Source organism: Bacillus rossius, chromosome 12 (assembly GCF_032445375.1).
Source record: "Bacillus rossius redtenbacheri isolate Brsri chromosome 12, Brsri_v3, whole genome shotgun sequence".
In the NCBI taxonomy this organism is placed as follows: domain Eukaryota; kingdom Metazoa; phylum Arthropoda; class Insecta; order Phasmatodea; family Bacillidae; genus Bacillus; species Bacillus rossius.
Genome location: NC_086339.1, coordinates 52908924 through 52927573, shown reverse-complemented (window position 1 = coordinate 52927573; position 18650 = coordinate 52908924). Strand labels below are relative to the sequence as shown.

The 18650-nt window shown below is 40.3% G+C and overlaps 2 protein-coding genes across 2 annotated transcripts in view; one reads left to right on the top strand and one right to left on the bottom strand.

Annotated features, from left to right (window-relative positions):
* Positions 1–10361, bottom strand: part of LOC134537944 (excitatory amino acid transporter 1-like) — a 528042-nt gene extending 517681 nt beyond the window's left edge. Inside the window, exon 1 of the mRNA XM_063378937.1 lies at positions 10285–10361. The gene's annotated coding sequence lies outside the window, so the exon portion shown is untranslated. The remainder of the gene's footprint in view (positions 1–10284) is intronic.
* LOC134537983 (nuclear speckle splicing regulatory protein 1-like) lies at positions 122–18289 on the top strand. Its single transcript, XM_063379002.1, has 4 exons — positions 122–825; positions 1217–1559; positions 10334–10434; positions 18145–18289. Exons 1-4 carry the CDS (start codon positions 122–124, stop codon positions 18287–18289), a joined length of 1293 nt encoding a protein of 430 aa, XP_063235072.1.
* Positions 18290–18650: the final 361 nt, after the last annotated feature.

Below are 18650 nucleotides of genomic sequence, written 5' to 3'. Positions count from 1 at the left end.
AAAGCGGACAGCTGGAGCAAGAAAGAGACACAGCTGGAGTAAGAGAGAGACATAGCTGGAGAAAGAGAGGGAGACAGCTGGAGCAAAGGAAAAAGGCAGACAGCTGGAGCAAGAGGGAGAGATGAACAGTAGGAGCAAGAGGGAGAGGCCGACAGCCGGAGGAGGAGACAGACAGCTGGAGCGGGAGACAGACAGCTGGAGAAGGATACAGACAGCTGTAGCAGGAGACAGACAGCCGGAGCAGGAAACAGACAGCTGGATAAGAAGACAGACGGACCAAAAGACAGACGGGCCAAGAAACATCCGGATCAAGAGACAGCTGAATCAAGAGACAGATGGATCAAGAGACAGATGGATCGAGAGACAGACAGACCAAAACATAGACGGACCAAGAGACAGGCGGACTAAGACATATATGGACCAAGAGACAGACGGGACAAGAGAGACGGACCAAGAGACGGCTGCATCAAAAGACGGCTGGATCAAGAGACAGCTGGATGAAGAGACGGCAGGATCAAGATACGGCTGGATCAAGGGACGGCTGGATTTTGAGACAGCTGGATCGAGATACAGCCGGATCAAGAGACAGCAGGATCAAGAGACAGCTGGATCAAGAGACAGACGGATCAAGATACAGACGGATCAAGAGAAAGACGGACCAAGAAATAGACGGACCAAGAGACAGACGGGACAAGATAAAGACGACCAACAGACAGACGGGACGAGACGGCTGGATCAAGAGACAGTTGGTTCAAGAGATGGCTGGATCAAGAGACGGCTGGATCTAGAGACAGCCGGATCAAGAGACAGCCGGATCAAAAGACAGTTGGATCAAGAGACAGCTGGATCAAGAGACAGACGGATCGAGAGACAGACGGGCCAAGAGACAGACGGACCAAGAGCAGGCTGCATCAAGAGACGGCTGGATAAAGAGACGGCTGGATCAAGAGACGGCTGGATCAACAGACGGCTAAATCAAGGGACGGCTGGATTTAGAGACATCTAGATCGAGATACAGCCGGATCAAGAGACAGCCGGATCAAGAGACAGCTGGGTCAAGAGACAGACGGATCGAGAGACAGACGGATCTAGAGACAGACGGCCAAGATATAGACGGACCAAGAGACATACGGGACAAGATAAAGACGAACAAGAGACAGACGGGATGAGACGCCTGGATCAAGTGACGGCTGGATCAAGAGACGGTTGGTTCAAGAGACGGCTGGATCAAGAAACGGCTGGAGCAAACGACGGCTGTATCTAGGGACAGCCGGATCAAGAGACAGCCGGATCAAGAGACAGCTGGATCAAGAGACAGCTGGATCAAGAGACAGACGGATCGAGAGACAGACGGACCAAGACATAGACGAACCAAGAGACAAACGGATCAAAAGACAGATGGACCAAGACATAGACGGACCAAGAGACAGACGGGACGAGACGGCTGGATCAAGAGACGGCCGGATCAAGAGACGGCCGGATCAAGAGACAGCCGGATCAAGAGACAGCCGGATCAAGAGACAACTGGCTCAAGAGACAGCTGTATCAAGAGACAGATGGTTCAAGAGACAGATGGACGTAGACATAGACGGACCAAGAGAAAGGCGGATTAAGACCTAGACGGACCAAGAGACAGGCGGGCCGAGAGACGGCTGGATCAAGAGACGGCTGGATCAAGATATGGCTGGATCAAGAGACGGTTGGATCAAGAGACGGCTGGATTGAGACGGCTTGATCTAGAGACAGACGGACCAAGATACAGCTGAATCAAGAGACAGACGGACTAAGGCATAGACGGACCAAGAGACAGGAGGACCAAGAGAAAGATTATCAAGTGACAGATTTATCAAGAGACCTTTGATGCCTCGTATGCGTACAAGCACATAAATAGATGTTCAGCAACCGAATGTGATGACGTTTGAACATGAATCTAGGCCTCAGACTGTGCTTGGTGCATTTCGTGGGACATTGAAAGACTATTATTTAAATACTTATATTTAGTTTGTCGAAAGACATTTGTACTTTTCTTGGCGATGCCAGACAGAACTTTATCAATCAGCTTACTGATGAAGTTTCTACATACGGATCTTTAAAAAAAACATTTGGTTGGTCTGTGTATATGGTAAACCATATCCGTTCAAGGATAAAGTGAAAAAGTGTGCATTCATGACATCGGCTGTAGTAATTTACAGTTCTGACGACGTGAAGCAAACTTTTGATCACGGTGTCCAGAAAATATGTCGTGATGAAAAAGTGGGTTGCCAAAGGATCTGGCTGGTCTGTTTTCAGTAAACCGATTGAAGCTAAGAATTCGTCTGTTAAATCCAATGCAGAACTAAATGTTTATTGAATTTCCTACTCAAGCAAGTGTTCCTGTAGTAGTATAGGATCTATGTAATAAAATTTATATGTGTAATTTTGTTTTGTTTTTTGAACAATGTATTTGTTATAAGTTTCATTAAAATAATTTTTTTGCATTGACCAAGGTTCGAAGCATGGACAGGAATTCATCGATTCTATCAGTAAAATGATGAATAATATTTTAATGGTTATTTGGAATTTTTCTCGTAATTCAAGGTCAATAAATACAAATTTCCAAGATGGTGGTCATAATGTCTTACTGGAGGCTGGTAGTAGAGGATTTTAAGCCTCTTTTAGGGTTTTGAACATGATTTATTGAAATTATTATTTTTTTACATAAAATTATTATTTTTTGCATTGCCCAGGGATCGAACCAAATACAGGAACCGATTGAATAAATCATTATATCAATAAGTTATTTTTGATGAATTTTGAACATTTTTCCGATTTTCTAGCTAAGTAGGTAATTACACATTTCCAAGATGGCACCCTAATTTAAATATGGCGGACGCCTCACTAAAAATAAATAATTACTGCACTCTAGCGGATAAAACTCAAACTAATATAATGGTAATGCACTCTATCCAACAAGTACACACACAAGATGGTGACCTCAGCAGATGAAAACCAGATGGTGGCAATATCCTCTAGCAGGTGATATATGTTAATTATCGCTCCTGGTAGCGAGTACTAAACACAAAATGGCGAAACTAAGATGGTTGTCAAGGTCAATAGGCCAAGGTCCAATATCAAGTTCAAAGTGCAAGGCCAAAGTAAAATGTCAAGTTCAAAGTACAAGGCCAAGGTCAAATTTCAAGGTCAAGGTCAAATTTCAAGGTCAAGTTCAAAGTTCAATGCCAACAGTCGAGGTCAAAGGTATGATGAAGATAAAATTATACTATTATGTCGCCAGAACACTCTAGCAGACGAAAACAAGATGGCGGCCTCCGGCGGACGAAGACAAGGTGGTGGACATGTCATACCAGTTGACAATATATAGAGTAGAGTGAGGCATAAGGACGCACTTAACATTTTGACTCAAATATCTGACATGTTAATAGAAAAAAAATTTGTTATTTGTAACATAGAACCTATTATCATTTGTGAGTCTAATGAACTAGGTATTACAACATAATTATAAATATTATGAATTCTAGGATGTGTTTGCCGACATGAAGTAAAAACGTACTTTTGCCCCACCAGTGGGGCAAAAGTTCGCATGATGTGGGGCAAAAGTTCGCATGTTACCATATAATTGTAAAAGAAAAATTGAATTGTATAATTTATTTAGATTCATATGAGTTTTACTTAAGACACAAATTCATTACAATTTAACACTAATAACACAGAAAAATAGATTTAAGTGGCAAATGTTAGCATGTTATCAGCTTCAAAAAACAGTAGGGCTTATAATGTATTTTAACAGTTATCACAAATGAAAACACTTCCGCCTTCATATGCAGAGCATGCTTCATGCCACCAATCTTTACAGTCATTACACATTATCCAATCTTCTGATGGAGGATCTGTGTATCTCTCCTCACATCTTGGACCAAGAAGTATCTCTTCTGTTTCTCTAGAATTCTTCTTCATTTTACTGTCTGGAACACTGTCACTAACACACCTTCCTTTACGCTTAATGGAACCTGTTGGTTTCTTGTTTGAAACTTCAGCAGCTCTCTCTCTTCTAAAAGTGTTTTAAATGGTGAATTAGTAATCAACTCAGATTTTTGCCCTTTCTTCCTTCTTTGCTGTGAGTCTTTTCTTCTCGGCAGTGGCCTAATTTCTGCAGGAGAGACAGGTTTTCTAGCTTCCGGAGATGGTGTGGAAGGTTCCTCGTCCAAATCAGTATCAGAAATCTGACTAAATTGTAGGCCTAAAGATAGCAACGGTACACTCAACTCGGGCCTGTTAGACTGGGTGCCAGATTTAGATGGAACTGCACATGTTGATGATGGAACTGCACATGTTGATGATGGAACAACATGTGTTGTAGATGATGCAACTTCTTTATTAATTGCGGTATCTGTTACTACAGAAGGAGCAAAGTCTTCATCAGTAAATATTCCAGGATTAACAGGCATAATACCAAACATTTGGAAAGATTTGACTGCCCTGTCCACAGAAGCACATCTACAGAAGGCAGTGCCTATTAAGTTAGCCATATTCAACTGAGTGATGACTCTTCCTGGGTTGCTCACCAACCAGTTATTACATGCCTCTGCAAAATACGTTTTCATTGGTTTGAAAAAACATCTGTCCAGTGTTTGAACCTTGTGACTGCTGTGAGGAGGGATGCACAACAGGTGAATGCCATTATTCCGACAAAACAAAACAGCTTCTAAGGACAGGTGAGAACTGTTGTTATCAAGAATCAACAAAACAGGCGAATATTTTGTGGCCTTGACATGATTTTTAAAGTGCTTAACCCAAAGAACAATTAGATCTATGTTTATATAGCCACTATCAAAAACATACATAACTGATCCTGGTAGAGCTCAATGCATCAGCTCTGGTTTTTGCCTTTACCTTTTAAAGATAAGAGCAGGGGGAACATTATGAAATGCAGAACTCATTGCACAGACGGCATTAACGAACGCCCCCCTTTCTGCTGAACTAATTTTCCCAACAGATCTTTTTCCTGTACTGGAAATAACTTTGGGAACATCATTCGAAACTGTCGACATTCCCGTCTCATCCATGTTATAAATCCTACTTGGTGTGAATTTGTTTTTTTCCATAACCTCAGACAAATTATTAAAAAATACATTCACCTGCATTCTGTTAAATCCCATCATTCTAGCGAGGCTTGTTTGCTGTGGTGTTCGCAACGACAAAGATTGTTCTCTTGAAACATAAAGCCATATCTTTCCCTGCTAGTTTTGACTCTATGTTAAACCTGTGCGCAATACCATTAGCCTCTGCGTACTCAAAAGCCAATCTCCTTAGATCATTGAACGTAAGTCCATAGAAGGATACATCTAGCTCTCTGCAATGGGCAGCTAGTTCGACCTCTTTCTCTGGTGTGAATGTTGACGCAAACCTTCCCAATTTGACCATACCAAATCCCTGAAACACCACAATAGTAACAACAAAATAATAATTATGATATGATAGTATAGACTTTCAGCCTATAAATTGTAAGTGTATAAAAAATATAGGCTTAAGATCAGAAAGAGAGAACATAATATAAAACAATAACAATTAATTCTGAGGAATTCGGGCATTCAGTAGGAAGCCATTCTGATTCAGGATTTTTTGAATGTTTTTTTTTTTTTTTTTTTTCCCGAGATCTCTCCAGGCAAATACTTTTAACACAGTTTGTTGTCGATTACTCTTCCAGCACCTGGCTCTTGTATAAGTAAGGAAGTTCTAATTATCTCGTTGTTGACGAGATTTAGGCCTACGTACAGCCTTTCGTCCCCCTCCTTTTTTTAGCATCTTTCTTTGCCAGAACCATTAAAAATTTTGAGTGTTTTTTTTTAACTTTTTATTTCGTTGAACTCTATTTTATTGGTGCACAAATTATTTTAGTAAACTTACTAGACATAATAATTTCCTTACTAAGGGATTCTTACTTGTTTGAGTTTTTTTTACGTAGAGTGGCCTCTGAAATGCCATAATCTGCAGCTATTCTACATTTAGAATCTCCTTCTGCAAGTCTCTGTTGATCTATCGTCAACATCTCTAGAGTAGGCCTACACAGCTTTCGCTTAGTTTTCCTCTGATAATTCCTGCAAAAAAAGATCTCATTACTATATCTGAAGTTTAAAAGAATAAATATATGTAAATAATGTTTTAACATAACTATAGATATAAATGGTATTACAATCATTACCCACAATATTTTCGAGGACTGTAAACTACACATGTGTATGCGGGGTAAAAGTTAGCATTGCGAACTTTTACCCCTCTTATACTTGCGTACTTTTGCCCCCTATATACTTCTCTTCAATTTCCAGGAAGTGCTGCTATCTGTGGTATGCAATGCGAACTATCTGATACTTAACGACACTCGGGGAAAACCACTTTATCAAACAGCCTAGCGTATTATTTTCGTACACTAACTCCTTTCTTGATAAACTAGTTCCAAGAAATCTAAATATTACATCAGTATCATGAAATACAATATTTACCTCATGGTTTTGATGCCATTCGTACTAGCCAGCCGTTCTTACGTGTAACGATGCTCCACCATGACACCTTCAACGCCAACTCAGGTTTGCCAAATATAATATTAGTGGGAACAAATATACCAGCACTGCGTACTTTTACCCGCCACGCACTTTTACCCCACTCTATTCTACCTTGGTATTGATGGTGTGAGGTCAGTCTAGGTGGCTTCTGTGGAGGAAGGATCTGTTTTTTTTTATTTTTAATTTTTTGCTCTTACCGGTTTCGAACCGAGGACTGCGAGCTCCATGACATAAGTGTACATTTTTTATATATATTTTAAAATAATTATTTAATAAATTTTTATTATTAAATTCGATTATTTAATTTTTTTATGATGTTTAACATTTTTCCCGTTTTTCTAACATAAAAATTACGGATTTTCAAGATGGAGGGCGTAACGGAAATTGCAACGGTGACGTCATAATTCAAATTGGATGAAAACAAAATAGTGGAATGTTCGAGAAAACAAAATGGTGGCGATGACGTCATCTAAGATGGCTGCCATGATGTCACAATCAGAGATGTGGCTCGGCACCCGGCACCGGACCCAGGACCGGCCAACATATACTACTCTCTTAAATTGTAAAAATGAGTTCCCTTTCTTTTATAATAACAATATGAAAGTAAACATTCAATGTATAAAGTATCGTTGGAATTTAAAGGATGGGCTGTAACGAAACATTAAATGAGTGGTAAATACTTTAAATGAGTAAACAGAAGTTTATTTTTCAAATATTCACATTGAGACACTCCAAAACACATGCAAAACACCGAGTGTGAATGAAGCGTGTCTGCAGCTCTTATGTGGGAGACCTTGGATCAATGCTCGTCGCATGCACCAAGATGTGGTTTTCTCTCTATGTGGGTTTTACAACTCCACTCCTGGCGCATTATTGTGAGATTCCTTTTGCATTATATTTACTCTTTGATATGCCCGTTACTGACGTCCAATTGTGTTCTTGCTCAAAAAGCTTTAATACATAAATAAATACAAATAATGAAGCTTACTTGTAAAAATTGTTACAAATTTCAAAAGGAAATACCACTAATCTTAAGGGTTTTAACACATTACAACTCTCAGTACAAATGACTTCTTATAGCCATTAGAATGAGAATCTGACGAAGAATTTTTATAAAGTCTATAAGTACCTACGTGAGGTTGCAATGAATGGTGTTTACATAAACCATGACTTCAATTTAGCCGATTATTTCCTCCCCTCGGGTCTTCGAAGTCTCGAAGTTCCAACTCGAGGCATCAATTATTACTATTAGGATCCTTGTGGTCAATTATGTATTTCCTTATACAAGCTTTCAGTCATTACTTAACCTGTAGGTAATAAGCTACGGGTAAGCCAAGGAAATCTGAGGCCCGTGGCAAACAATTTCATTTTCGTAACATCTAAAAAATTATTCCGTTATAATTCACTCCGAAATATATGTATTGGTAAATTAAGGTCTTTTTAGGGTGATGTAATTTACTAACAAAATATAATGTAAAAATCGTGGGTAAACGTTTATAATATTTATGTCGCATGGTGCTATGCCAGTATCGATGCGAAAAATTTCATTCTACTATAAACAGAGACGTGTTCATTGTCTGAAGCATAGGATGAGATATCTCTTAGTGGAGCACCATGAAGATGTTGTACACATAATACTATAAACGCATTATGGCCTAGAGACAAGATAGCGGTCAATTCATTCCACAAAAAAAAATTGGTTGTCTGTAAAGTCGGTTTACGGACGATAGTTTAACGTGACAACGTTATAAAAAAAACATTGATGAAATGATTGCATAATTTTATGAATAAAATTGAATCATTTTTATTGAATTATCACTATTTTGTATGGATACAAAGAATGAGTGAAATGAAATCTACAATTTAATTGATAAATTTACTTTTATTTGCACTCATTCAAATATGTTTATTACTTTAACGAAGATATTATTTTAACTATATCTTTTATATCAAGTTTGCTATTTAACTTGTTCCAATCTGTGTTATTCTGTTAAGGATAGGACGATGATAGGAAAAGTAGGAAACTAATGGGGGTATTTCAAGTTTAATGTGCCTCGAAAAAGTCAAATCGATGGTTGTTCCAATCGAGTGGAAGAGAGATACATATATGCGGCGCAAGCGTACAATGAGCGTAACGGGACAATGCGTAACGGGACACTTTTTCGTGCGTGCAGCCGGCGTTCATCGATTTATTAGACAATGTCACGTCAAAAATCAGCTGGCATGAAACTAAAAATAGACGATATTGGATTTAAAAGATGCCATTTTTAAATTTATATTAAGCAGTTATCATTATCTGTTGAGGTATTTTCAAAACTTATCTTAGTCGAAGCATAATGTACAATTGTATGTAATGCCTGACCTTATAAGTGAATGGCTACTGCAAAACATTCATTGGCCTTAAGTACTAAATTAGTTTCGGGGGATGACTACAACTGTAACAATATTGTCAACAGACACTGCTTAAACGTTCCTTAAATTATTCATGCAACGAGGGATTTTGATATAACACAATTTCTTGGACATACGCCATTGCAATTTTGCACTGTTTGCCATGGTAAAAATCCATAAACGCAAAATAAGAAATAAAAATGAAAACATAAACCCACAGAATACAAGCCTATGTCAGCTGACGTCTGTGTTGTCCATGTTAGCTGTTTAAGTTCGTTGTTGAGTCTATCTGTTTGGTATCAGCTGATTTAGGCTTGCTTTCTGTGGGTTTATTTTTTATATCTTACTTTGTATTTATGAATATTCCCATGACAAACAGTGCAAAACTGCAATGGCGTATGTCCAAGACATTGTATTAAATCACTAATTTAAAGTCTTTGAAAAACTGAATACACAGGAAAATTTTTTACGTTAAAAAAAAATGTTACTGCATAAAAACTGTTGGAACCAATATGGCTACCTAATTCCTATATTGAAGCCGAGGAACAGTAGTTCGCCGTATATTACGAGGTCCGAACCCTAGGTTTCGAAATGTTAGCCTTGGAGGCATGGGCCAGGATTTTGTTGAATAGGGAGGGGGGCATATGAATAACAAGCATACCTTTTTAATAGGCGTCGTAGGGGAGTGATACGGCATGCTTCCCTCTTCCCTGTCCCAAAAAGTGACTCGCTTGGTGTTCCTCATCCAAACATTTTTTTCAAAACATGGTGCTTTTGATACGCCGTTTTGGCTATCTGATGACATTCAAGTGCTTATTATTTTTTTTGACGTGATAACGTCTTATAAATCGATGAACGCCGGCTGCACGCACGAAAAAGCATGACTCATTGTCACGTTCCGCCCGAGCCGAGCGTGCAAGAACCGGCCAACCACCGTGCGAGAAAATCTTCTATAATATCAAACATGTTAAGACAAGCCTTTTTAAAAGCAGAAATTAAAAAAAAAATTTGATTTATTTGTCCAATTTCGTCATTTAAAAAAATTAATAATTTATTGAAATTGATTTGATTTCATTTTTTTTCTATAAATAATTGTTCGTGATTATATTTAAACAAATTATTTAAATAAAATTTGCAAAAAAAATTATAAATAAAATTTGAAAATTAAAAAGTATGCAATTTTTCATCAATGTTTTGTTATGACGTTATCACGTAAAATTATCGTCCGTAAACCGACTTTACAGACAAACGCCCCTGTTTTCTTCTGAAAACGTGGCACTTGTGAACACGATGCTGGGTGATGAGAGTGTTTAGTCGGGGAGGGCAGAGCACTCACGGTCGACGGCGGTTACGGCGTGTAGTCCCGAGGGAGCGGGTGTTCACAGGCGCTGGTGTTGTCCTCTGCACAGTGTCTGGCCGCGGTCAGGGCTGGGGAGGGAGGGGGCTTGTTTTGGCCGGGCGTCGCCCCAGGAATAGCCACCTTCAGGTGAGGCGGGCGAGATGCCGGCCTAGTCGGCGGCTATAACTCCCTCTCCCCCCACCCCCCTTGTTTGTTATCCTCTGCGGGGCCAGGAGTGACTGCGCTTTTACAATAGATTCAGTAGTATGTAAAAGAATTTTCTGGGACAGGCGCCAGGCGGTGGAGCGTGGAGCCGAACCGCCATCTTGGATTGTGACGTCACGACGGCCATCTTGAATGCCCGTGATCTTGACCCCGGTGGCCATTTTGGATCCGCCATTTTGGATGATGTCATTTTGTTTTCTCGAACTTTCTGGCATTTTGTTTTCCGACATTTTGGATTATGACGTCACCGTTGCAATTTCCTTTATGGATGCCATTATGAAAATCTATTTTTATTATTTGATTTTAATGAAAAAAATTTTAATAAAAAATATTTAAAAAACCTTCATTTACGTCATTGAGGTCGGAGTCCTCAGAGGGTAAAAAAATAAAAATGGCGACTGATACTTCCCTCACAGTGGCTGCTGGCAGACTGACCCCCACCACTTTTTTCATAGAATAATGCTATAGATTCAGGAAAAATTCCAAAATTCATTAAATAAATTTTTAATCAATATTCTGATTGATTCGATCGATTGCTGTCCTCCGTTCGATCCCTGGCTGATGCAGAAAATTGAAATTTTATGTAATTAATAATTTCAATAAACCATATTCAAAATTCTTAAAGATGCTTAAAATCCTACACTAACAGCCTCCAGTAAGCTGATAGGTTCACCATTTGGAAATTTGTATTTATTGACCCATAAATTTATAAAATATTATTAAATTCATAAAAAAATCAATCATTAATCTACCTATAATAGATACTTGGTTCGATCCCTGAGCAATACAAAACCACTTTAATTTTAAAAATAATACCACAAAAGTGACATGTTTGAGAAAATAGAAACACCACAAGTTCTTTTAAAAAACAAAAATTTTTATTCCATAAATTCTAAACTACTACAAGTACAATAAAACACAGACAAATTTTAAAGTCTTGTTTAACCTAAACAAATTGTGTACAATATTTATTTTCGCATTTAATCTTGTGCTGTTTAAGACACTGTATAGAGGTTAGACCTGTTTTCCGAGGTCGATTAGCGAAACACTTAAAGCACATCTTACACACATGAATATTATATTGATGTTTTTTAACCTAAGGTCTCACAAGTCGGGAGAAGTTTTTGATGTAGCAGTAGTGTGCAGCACCGCTTTCATTTGTTACAAGCAACAAATCGAAATGATTTTTTCTTTCTTGTTTGGTTAACCGAATAGGACACACCTTATTATCCTCATTTGGCGCATACAAATTAGCTGAAACTTCAGGGTCATTCCTCTCAAAAAATTGTATCTAATTTTATGGTGGCGGATAGTATGTACAGACCATCAAAGTTGTACTTATTCTCCAAAGCATAATACCTCTTCTCAAAGCAGTTTTGATGAATTCCCTCGACAAATCTTGCCAAAATACTCCATTTAAAACAAAACTGATCCTTCAAGTTTTGGCAATTGACTACTGCTCTTTTGTTGACTATTGTCTCAGGTAAAGCAATAAATGAGGATGTCGTTTGTTATGGAAGCAAACTAGCACTTGTTTATATTTTCCTCTGCACATAATCTTGTGACTATTCAGACTGTTAAAATGCGAAAAAAACTTATCCCATTTGTCGCACTTATATGTATTTCGAGAGATTGTCGGATACCTACTGCAGGTTATAAGATGTCTTTTCAAGTTATTATTGTTTATTACACTTGTTACATTGAAACTCTGTTCTTTTCAGTTATTTATTCAGACAACTGCTTCTTACATGTCTGCGCACACTTGAAGTGGTAGTACATGATGCACCACAGTATTTGCACTGACGCGATGAACGTTCCTCATTCGTTGGAGTATTCAATGTTGCTGGTGAAAATTCAGCTGATGATGGAACAGCACATATCGTTGTCTCCTCTGCAGTCGACTCCATCAACGTTGCTACCATCGAGGTCCCCGCTGCTGATGGTAAACAGTCTATCCCGGTCGACATTGGAGCAGAAACTAAATCTCACGAAACTTACTGAAGAGAGCAGGTCCGTACTGCACCGCGGCCAGAGGTGGACTGAGGGTCCAGTCGTCTGAACCTCGCTTATATACCCGCGGTCTACTGGTATACTACATTAGTCAAATTATTGTCTGTATTTAAAATTATTTTTTATTAGGTACCTTTAAATAAAATAAATAAAAACATACGAGTTCAAGTTTTACACATATATTTAGAAAAATTACACAAATGCATATTACGTTAAGGAATTAAGAATTTTCGCAAGCAAAGTCTTAAACGCTGCACGAACTGCCTTGTCGACTCCGGTTCCAACTGCCTCGTCGACTCCGGTTCCAAATGGTTCGCAGGTCACGGGATCAGGAGCACAGGTTTCCAGCTGGTCATCTTCTGCGATGTCGTCATCTCGAGCGAGACTTGGTCGATGACGTCTGTGACCACGTCTGCGCCTGGGCTTTGGCTCAGTGATAGTTGGGACGGATTCACTGCCTGAACTGCGACGACGAGACGCACGTCGTTTGGACGTCTGCGTAGAAGCATCACAGGTCGAAACAGGTTGCAACACGCCCATGTTTGGTGTTGCACGTGCAGACGAGGCGACTACCTCAGCGATGCTAGCAGGAAGGATTGTGTGTGGTCTCATGTGATAGATGGCGCAGTTTCCATGTTCGCAACAATCTACCAGCTGCTGAGTCGGTTCGTAGGACACAGGAAAGTGCGCAAACCGCCAATGCTAAGCACCTCCATCATAGGTTTCTGTATATGTACGTAAATACCCGGAATCCCAGTAGCTGTACGCGACACTGCTGAAGCTAGGTCTTACGCTCACGTACACGTAAGCAGGATAACGTAAACATCTTCTTACAGGTCTAACGAAAACTGAAGGCACGAACGGATGTATGACCTTTATTAATGCAGGCTCCAACTCTCACTGTTTGTGCAATTTCTGCATTAACTGTGAGTTTGTACAGGCACAGACACGTTCAAACTTGTCACGTGGCTGCACGTCGAATATTGCACTAAGCTGGCGTAGGAAAGGACAGCCGTAGTCGGTCTGTAGGACTACAATTAAAACTGACGCATCACACATCTTGCTCAGCCATTTCTTCTGCTCAGGTCCCGCAACGTAAATCAATTCGTTTTGAAATAATAAATATTCAATAATGTTTTTCACTTAGTGGTAGGGAATTTTACCTTCGTCCCACTCCAGGCCATGGTAGTATTTACATAGCCATTCATTCGTGCGTTCACTTTTTCCGTCTAATAATTTCCAGGGATACGGAGGTTGGAACGTGCGGGTTCGAGTCTTGTCTCCGGAGGTTATGCTGATTTCTTTGAGCACGAATCCGTGTTGACTCTGGAAACCTTGCAGGTTGCAGTACATCTTTTTTCGTTAGTAATGCCCGGTCGTAACTGAATTATTATCGCAAACGAAACAGTATTTATGTCAGAACTTTCACAAGCTTGTCTCGACAATTGTACGATACAAGCCGATCGTGAAGTATCAGACAAAAAGCATAGGTGTTTGGTGGGATATTTCTGCTAGTCGATATCTCGATTCTACAGTCGATGATGTTTGAATTTATTCAATCATCCTGTTTGGAAACGTCAAACACCATTAACGGAACCTTGTTCTTGAAACTGTCGGGACTCAGTAGCGGTGACTGTCTCCGCCCATAGTATCCCTGATGTAATTTGCAATGTCCAAGGCTTCTACGCGCTGGTGGATGGCAACAGGATACTCTAGTAATTCGTTTTTCACACTTTCTACTTTTTGAGCCAGTAGCGAAATGTATTTGCGGATAACGTCTTCATGAGACTTGATAGCAGTACGTAAGTCTCGATTGCTACGACCAAAATTTAGAAATGCTATGATTCATGCTTGACGATAAACTGATCAAAACCTCGTCTGTACCTACCCTTATATAGAGGCCAGTCTTTGACTATAACTAGGAATCCGTGTTCATCTTACCAACACAAGAAGCACATGTCTTTAAATTCCTGGAATGTCAAGTTGGTGTTTACGTGATCGTCATAAGCGTGACGTAAATTAAGTTCGTCCATGCGAAAAAGTACTATAACATTCGCGTTGTCTCGTAGGAGATAATTTCGAATACGACTGCACGTCTGACACAGGTAAACGCAGTCTACCTTGACGTGTCTGCCCATGGAAAAGTACTCTTGTATTATGCCTTGCTTCTCGCACATTACATCGTCCAAAACAAACACGGAATTGTTTTTTTTTCGCTTGGAGGTACCACATCCGCATTATCATTAAACGGGAAATACTCCAGACTATTCACAGATTGTAGAACTGTAGCTAGTCGCTGGTACTTTGGCTGTTGCAACGAAATGGAATAAAGGTACGCTTTTTCGAACCTAAGACCGTTTGGCTCCTCTAATAAACTCAGTAGAACACACTTTTACCGCAGTTGGACGGGCCTGCCATTATGCATCGTACGGCAGAAGGCAACTGTAAGCCATGTCGTGATTCACGCGCACTAAATACATCGTCTTGCGTCATGTGCACAGGCAAACACACTTCTTGCTTGACGACTTGCATTGTACTGACAAAAAATTGTATAAAATAAGCATATTTATACTTTCTGGTCAGTTGTGCGCAATGACTCGAAGAGGTAAGAACAAAAACACATCGGTGCAGGACTCGTTAACTCGCTGATAAACAACCTTCCCTTCGAGCTACACATTCCTGGCTACAGATTCTGCGGCCCCTGCACTAAACTAGCGAAAAGGTTAGCTCGTAGTGACGTGGGCATTAATTCTCTCGACGAAAAGTGCAAGCAGCACGATATTGCATACTCACTCAGCAAGGATCTGGAATCCAGGCACCAGGCCGACGAGATATTGGCACAGAAAGCCGAAGATATAAGTAAATCGTCGAACGCGGGAGTAGGAGAGAAAATCGCTGCTTGGGGCGTTTCCAAAATCATGAAGGCAAAGACCAAATTAGGACTGGGTGCTCGTCGAGCCAGCTACATTAAGTCAAAGACTAACTCACGCAAGACTGGTGCAGGCGTGCAAAAAGCCAAGCAAAAATTACAGACTCTCGACAAGAAGATTAAAGGAAGATTTCTTCCTTTGCTTTTGCCTGCATTGGGTGCTCTCGGTGGCCTCATCGGTGCAACGAGCGGTATAGTGCCAACAACAGTCAACAATTCGAAGAATGAGCGCAAGCAGCTAAAAGAAGCACAACGACACAATGCCAGCATGAAAGTCATTGCCATGGGTAAAAAAAACTGCGCAGGAATCTACCTGCAACCTCACAATGCAGGACGGGGCATGAGAAAAAAACGAATGAAAAAATCCTAAGTTCTTTGCCAAAACGTTCACTCGCCAATATAGATTCAATCAAGTACGCTCGAAAACTGAAAATACCAAATTACCGAGGCGTGTTTATGCGAGACACTTTACCCAGCAAGCCAAAGACACGTGAGCGTGCCATAATTAATTTAGCTACATCGTCGGGTCGTGGCACGCACTGGGTAGCGTTCATAAAGTCCGGAAAAATTGCTGATTACTACGATAGTTTTGGAGATTTACGGCCTCCACCAGAACTTAGTTGGTAACGGGACCGAACCACTACATTGTTCTACAATTACGAAACCGAACAGTCACCTAATCAAACAAACTGCGGACACTTGTGTCTTCGCTTTAACTAAAAAAAAGATTTGCTGGCAAAAATTTTTTAATTAAAGGTTGTGCAGTGACGATAATTTATTAGCCATGTCGATAACACTTACCTTGACAGGTCACGCATCTGAGCTGCGGGTGGTTCATTTACCGCCTTTGGATTTAGATGGAAAATGGTGTATCGGACTCGTAAATTTTAAAACGTATAATGCAATACCGAATATTGACGAGGAAAATGGCAAGATCTGCCTCCTGAAAAGCGGTGGGACCACTCATGAAATACAGTTACCTGTTGGCTCTTACGAAATTGACGACATTGCAAATTACATCAGGGATATGTTACCACAGGATGAAGACATTCAACTGCGTGGAAATCCAAATACTCAAAAAAGCATTCCAACATGCAGTGAAATTGTCGACTTTACGAAACCTGGGACCATAGGTACGATGCTCGGATTCGAATCAAAGGTGTATGATACAGGAAGAACGTACGAATCTACGCGCGCAGTAAACATTTTGCCTGTGAATGTCATAAGAATAAACTGTAATTTGGCAAGTGGAACGTATCTCAACGGAAGACTAAGCAACATGCTGCACGAGTTTTCGCCGATGGTCCCGCCAGGATATAAACTGGTCGAAGTACCGCAAATTATCATTTACGTTCAAGTCGTCGTGAAGTGCGCACACGAAATCGTCGGTAGAATCGTTGACCAGCGAGGACGATTGGTGAATTTTCAAGACGAAGAAATTACATTACGTCTGCACTTGAAGCGATGGGCATAAAGTTCTTTACACCGAACAGTTATAAAATAAATCGCATTGGCGTGAATAAGAACAGTTCTCTACAAGACATCGGTGCATTAACACCTGACAGCATAATGTATCTTCTTAGTATTGGACAAGTGCCGAATAAATATCCTCAACGTGGAAGATCCGGTCATTTTTGATGACAGCATTATGAAAATGGAATTGCACGAGTACCAGCCTTTCCTGCTCGGACCGTACGCACTACCATCAGAAGTACGCATTGCTGTACAGCACCAGGATGTCTGTACTTTACCTTCGCAGTCATTTCTACGTATAAGAGGCACGCTGACAAAAGCGGATGGTACGCATCCGACAACGACGTCAATAACATGCAATGGTATTCTTCACCTAATCGAGCGCATTACATATGTACTCAATGGCGTCGAGGTAGACCAGACGAGAGATGTAGGCATAACATCTGCTATGAAAAATTACCTTTCGCTCACGCCAAATGAACTGTCTGCTGCAAAGATGGCCGGTTGGGCTCTCGAGGATGAATATAAGCTTCCGGTTTATGCCGAAGGGAAGTTCGAAGTTTGTGTTCCTCTGTCCATGCTTCTTGGATTCGCTGAGGACTACAAGCATATAATCATTAATTCGAAACAAGAGCTTGTACTGCTTTTAGCCAACACGCACATTTTTTCCTGTTGCTCACTCCCATGAAATAATTAGCTGCAAAACTAAATTATTATTGTTCTGACACCCAGAAGATTATTTCTGCAACCTATGTGCAATTATATCAGAATGTATATAATTTTTTTACAAATACCAGTCCAGAAAGATGTCTACCTAATGACTTTAAAATAAGTGAATCGGTAAGACCATTGTCCTTGGAAGAGTATATTAGTCAAGTGGCTTTAGTTATTCAACGTGGATTTTAATTGCTGTCTAATACACAAAATGTTGCTGTGCGTTGACAGTTTCAATTGTTTTAAGTCATATAATGTCGTGCCCAATTATTTTGTTAAAACAACAGTACAATTGTTTAAACGTTTTCCTTCATACTTTTTTTAGTTTTCTTTTTTAATGATTTCAAGTTTCTTTTATAGGTATATGTTTTTACACGAGGCGTCACTTTTTCCTCCCTCTATTTCTTTTATATCTCCTCGTTTCCTCTCATTTCCGTTTGTACGTCTATTGGCTGTGCACACACGCCTTGTAGTTCACTTGAGCACAAACTGGTGTCCCCTTCAAGCACTGCGGCCATGCGCTACAGACGCGGGCAGTGCGGAGGCAACATGAGCACGCGACTCAACACGGAGCAGGCCTCCTCCACTGTGCTCCAGTTACGGGAGAAACACGTGCACATCCAGGCGGAGCATAAGGCCCGCTTCTTGTAAAAGGGGGGGGGGGAGCCTAAAAGGTAGGGGGAAATCACTGCACTACACATACCAATATGGCAGATATTTGTAGGGGCAGGCATTTTTCGCGAAAAGATCTGAACGCCTATTAGACTGCAACAAGTTATACCCGCACCTGTGGTTTCTTCCTTGTGATTGGCGGCTGTCTGCAAGAGAAGTCGTTGCCTTATTTGACCGAGCCACTCAGGACGCGTTTACTTCCGCACTGAATCACTGTGATTGGTGTTGTTACAGTCGATTTGTACCTCGGAGAAACTCCACCCAGTCACGAAACACAGACTGTGCTGCAGTGCTATTTGTTTATATATGTATCAGTTGTACTTGCATTTAGGTTAAAAGC